We start from the raw sequence: 4,291 nt of genomic DNA on the forward strand, positions 1-4,291 counted from the left end.
GCCTCCACAAGAGAAGGCTGAGGGGGGATCTAGTGGCCTGTTACAAACTAGTCAGAGGGGACCAGCAGGCATTGGGGCTAGATATCAGGAGGCGCTACTTCACTGTCAGGGCAGCTAGGATCTGGAACCAACTTCCAAGAGAAGTGGTGCTGGCTCCTGCCCTGAGGGTCTTTAAGAGGAGGCTAGATGTACACCTTGCTGGGGTGGTTTAACCCCAGTACTGTTTCCTGCCATGGCAGGGGGTCGGACTCGATGATCTACTCAGGTCCCTCCCGACCCTAGAAACTATGAAACTAACTACTAAGTACTAATTTCCTCATTTTCCAGATAGACAGTTGAAACATTAGGGCCCAGGGTCACAGAGGAAGTTACAGAGCAGGATCCTCTATGTCCCCATCAAAAGTGTTAACTACGAGGTCAGAGACTCCTTATGCCTGACAAAGGGTGACTGCGCCCAAAAGCTTGCTAAGAACCTTTTTCCAACTACTCAGTTGGTCTAATGAAAGATATCACAACTACAAGGTCATTGTTGCTTGTAAGTTGAAATTTCAGCCTTTAGCATTTCACAGGAATGTAATTTTTGCAGGTACAGAGCTCAGGGATACTAATCATATTCAGCACTGTTTTGTTTTTGAGCAACATTTGTCAGCACCTCTACACTCAGGTGAAGTAATATGCAACAAGTAGTCCTAGTATTTAATTCTTTGTCTGTCTTACTTTTCTGCCACAGGTGTATGGGATGGTTTTAACTTCGTTCCTCTGGTTTTCCATCCACTTCAGCAATAATCTGGACCGCAAAGGCAAATACGTGCTGAGAAAGAGGTAGAAATCAGTTGGACCAGTTTCTTCATCCAAGGGAAGCTGATTTTTGGCCCAGGGAGCTATCTGAAGTTATGAGTTGAATAAGAACTTGTTCCAGGGTAACTGGAAGAAGACCTTGCTACCTTCCATGTTTGTGTTCCATGTTCCCTTTTCTTGCACTACGTATTTCCTGTGTATTACCAGCTGTGTGAGTATCCTCATGCAGCAGAACAGGAGAGAGAGAGAGAGATTCATGAAGACTCGCAGGTACTGTGCAGAGGCAGCCAGCTAAAGGATCAGAGATTATGAAAGCCTATTGAACATAGGTATGAGTCATGGACGGTAGCATAATAAAGAGGCACCAGACAGCCCATACCAGGACACCAAAAACCAAAGCTTGATTCAGTGTCTGTAACAATAACCTAAAAAAAATCACTAAATCATCCAAACCAAACACACCACAGCAAAACATTAATCCTCCCCTTCCCCCCCCCACCCCCAAAAACAAAAGGGTGGGGGCAGGGTAGGGGAGGCTGAGATGGGCAGCCACAGGAAAGGCAAATTCACTTTGTCAGTGAGCAAAACAAGCTTTTCCTTCACACATCCATAGCCGCCACCACCACCAAATCATCATTTGTATCTGAGAGACTAGAATACACACCAGGTAATTTTATTGACCCAATTTTATGCCAAGTTTCTTCATTCTTTTATCTGTCTTCCTGTAAGTGAAGTACAGGCTGGAAAGCTATTGTAGATCAATGCTTCTTAACCCATACACAAGTATTCTTATCTATTACATCTCAAACATGTGCAGCAGATGCTGATTCAGATTTCTCTAGAATTTCACTAGGACTGTAGACTCCTGCACCACTTTGCAAAAGTTTTGCCAAACCATCCAGTTCAAATGTCGCTTTCTCTCTTGTCAGAGAAATTTTGGGTTCCTCATCACCATGCAAAGTATGACAGTCCTAGACTGAATACTTCAGAGCACATTCTGAGAAAGATCTTTGGTGTAAGCAGTCATGATTTCCTGTTACAAATACCATGATTAGTGTAATCAGTTTTTCCTGCCTTGACGCTTTCTTCTTGACTTGGGGTCAGATTTCTAAAGATGCAGATAAATGCCTACTGTGATAGTTTTAGAAATACCTAAGCCAGGGGCAATTATTTGGGCCCCCAGGCCGTACAGGCAGTTCTGGGGAGCTGCCGCAGGCCAGTCAGCACCCCTTTCCCCCTTACAATAGCCTGGAGCCCGGGCATCTTGCAGCTCCTCCCCTGCCAACAGTACGCAGCCCCAGTCTCAACCCCGGCCTGCCCTGCACCTGCTCTGGTCTCACCTGGCCGCAGCAGGCCAGCCAGAAGCCACATGCACTGCCACTTCCCCAGCTTGCCCCCTGCTTACTTCAGACCACCTGCCCATGCTGAGCAGCATGGGGGAACAAGCTGCTGCTCAGCACAGGGGAACAAGCATGCTCTCCCCCTCACCACTGCTCGGCCCTTCTTGCTGCAGCTGCCCAGAGCCCATGCTCAGGATGCCCTATGGCTCTTCTCTGCCACTGTCACCACCTCTTCTGGGCTGCCCAGCAGGGCAGTGGTGGCAGTGTAGAGGAACCACAGGGCAGCCTGGGTGCGGGCCTTAAGTGGCTGCAGCAAGAAGGGCCCAGCAGTAGCAAAGGGGATGGGCCACTTTTCTCCCATGCTCAGCAGCAGCTTCTGCCCAGCTGCTGCCATTGGTCAGTGTGGGCAAGAAAGTCTGGAGCAGGCACAGGGCAGGCCAGGGGCAGAGCTGTGTGCATGGGTTCCGGCTGGTCTGCAGCTGGTCCACTCCTCTGGGCCAAGTCCAGAGTGGGTGCGGAGTGAGCTGGGGTTGGGGCTCTGTGTGCAGGTCCCCACTGTTACCACGGGGCTGGGGCCAGCAGCAGCAGCGGCTGGAACGAGCCACCACTGCCTGAATTGCCTAGAAAGGCAGTCCAGCTGTGGAGCCACCCCAACCCTGCTGAATGCCCAGGGGGCAGTGGGATGTGCCACAGGCCAGAAGGTGCATGGGCTAGGCAGGACTGAGGGATCCACTACAGGCCAGACAAAGTCCCTGTGTGGGCCGTATTTTGCCCACTCCTGACCTAAGTATTTATCTCCTTTCTCCCCCACCTCTCTTTTCCCACAACTTAAGGTGCCCTCAAGACATTTTTGCTAGCTATCTTGACAGTCTGTCTTTCACAGCCTAACACTTCAACTTCAAGGAAACCCCACTCTAGTGGCATGAACACTGGGGTGAGTGGCTGGAAGCCCAGAGATCAAGAGTTCAAGACCATAGCAAAAGCATTGGTCGTGCAGCCCTGTCAGATGTTAATGACTCTGTGAATTCTGCTATATGCCTTGTGACAAAGACAGAGCAACCTGGTGGTTCATGATAAGAATGACATGAGCCAATTAGAAAGCAATCCATGCTTCTGAAACCTTTTGGAAACATCCAACTGGAATACAGGAATTGGCCCTGTCAATCACTTTTTGCAGATGTTCACCAATTTGTGGTTCTTGTTCTGTAGATGTGAAAGATGAGAAAATACATTGTCCAGAAGACATCTTGGGCCATATGTGAGTTTACACCATCCTTTCCTGTCAGTTCTACATTGAACATAGTAACCTTTTGAAACAACGTTTGGTGCAAGCTATAACTAGCAAACTGCTTTCACAAGCTATTTTCTGGAGGCAATTCTGCAGGGTTCCACATTTTTTCTCCAAATGGAGCTTCTAATCAGGAGATGGAGGGGTGGGGATAAATAAACTAATTGAAGTGAGTTAAGGGGTGTGGACTTACTGCACATCAGCTGCTCCATGGTGGCTGTCCATGTGCCTCCTCTTACCCCACAATAGGTGTGCCCAGGGGTTCTGTGGTGTAATGGTTATGTTTGAAAGACCCCTGGATGGAAGCTGGACAGAAGCTGGACTTTCATTGCTGGTCAGCCTGTTATACTCTGGCAGTGTGGGCCAACCTTTCTGGCCGGTGTGCCACAAAGTAAGCTCTGACTCCTCCAAGTGACACTCCAATATCCTTCCCCTGCCTGATCCCTTGCTCTGCTCTATCCTCCCTGCCAGATCTGTTGTGTGCCAAACAAAGCAGATACCACAGGTTGGCTGTTCCTGTACTATGTTCAGCAGAAGTCAACTGGGGCAAATGAGCCCTTTTTCTTTTAGGGTTAGCTGCTTCAGAGAATCTTCTATCTAATGTGGTGTAAGAGCAGACGCATAGGCAGCCAATGCAGTACAGCTGACGTATCATAAACCTTTTTTTAACTCGCTCTTTATTTGTGGCCTGGAAAGATATCACATTTGAAATTTCTGTCCTTATGCAGTCTGTGCACAGGCCTCGATGATTCTGTACTTGTTCATTATGCAGTAATATAAAATCACTTAACATGTTAGCTTGGTTTAACCCCAACAACGTTGGTCATAGTGACAGACAAACGAGTGAAACAAAACAGATGTATGC

The 4,291-nt window shown here is 48.3% G+C and overlaps 1 protein-coding gene across 1 annotated transcript in view; it reads left to right on the forward strand.

Moving 5' to 3' along the window:
- TSPAN32 (tetraspanin 32) overlaps positions 1–2,212 on the forward strand; it is a 76,342-nt gene extending 74,130 nt beyond the window's left edge. Inside the window, exon 8 of the mRNA XM_019552334.1 lies at positions 731–2,212. Within this exon, the coding sequence (XP_019407879.1) occupies positions 731–826 (96 nt within the window). The 3' untranslated portion in view covers positions 827–2,212. The remainder of the gene's footprint in view (positions 1–730) is intronic.
- The last annotated feature ends 2,079 nt before the right edge of the window (positions 2,213–4,291 follow it).

The sequence above is a fragment of the Crocodylus porosus genome, unplaced genomic scaffold (genome assembly GCF_001723895.1).
Source record: "Crocodylus porosus isolate Cpor-Errol unplaced genomic scaffold, CroPor_comp1, whole genome shotgun sequence".
Lineage (NCBI taxonomy): Eukaryota > Metazoa > Chordata > Crocodylia > Crocodylidae > Crocodylus > Crocodylus porosus.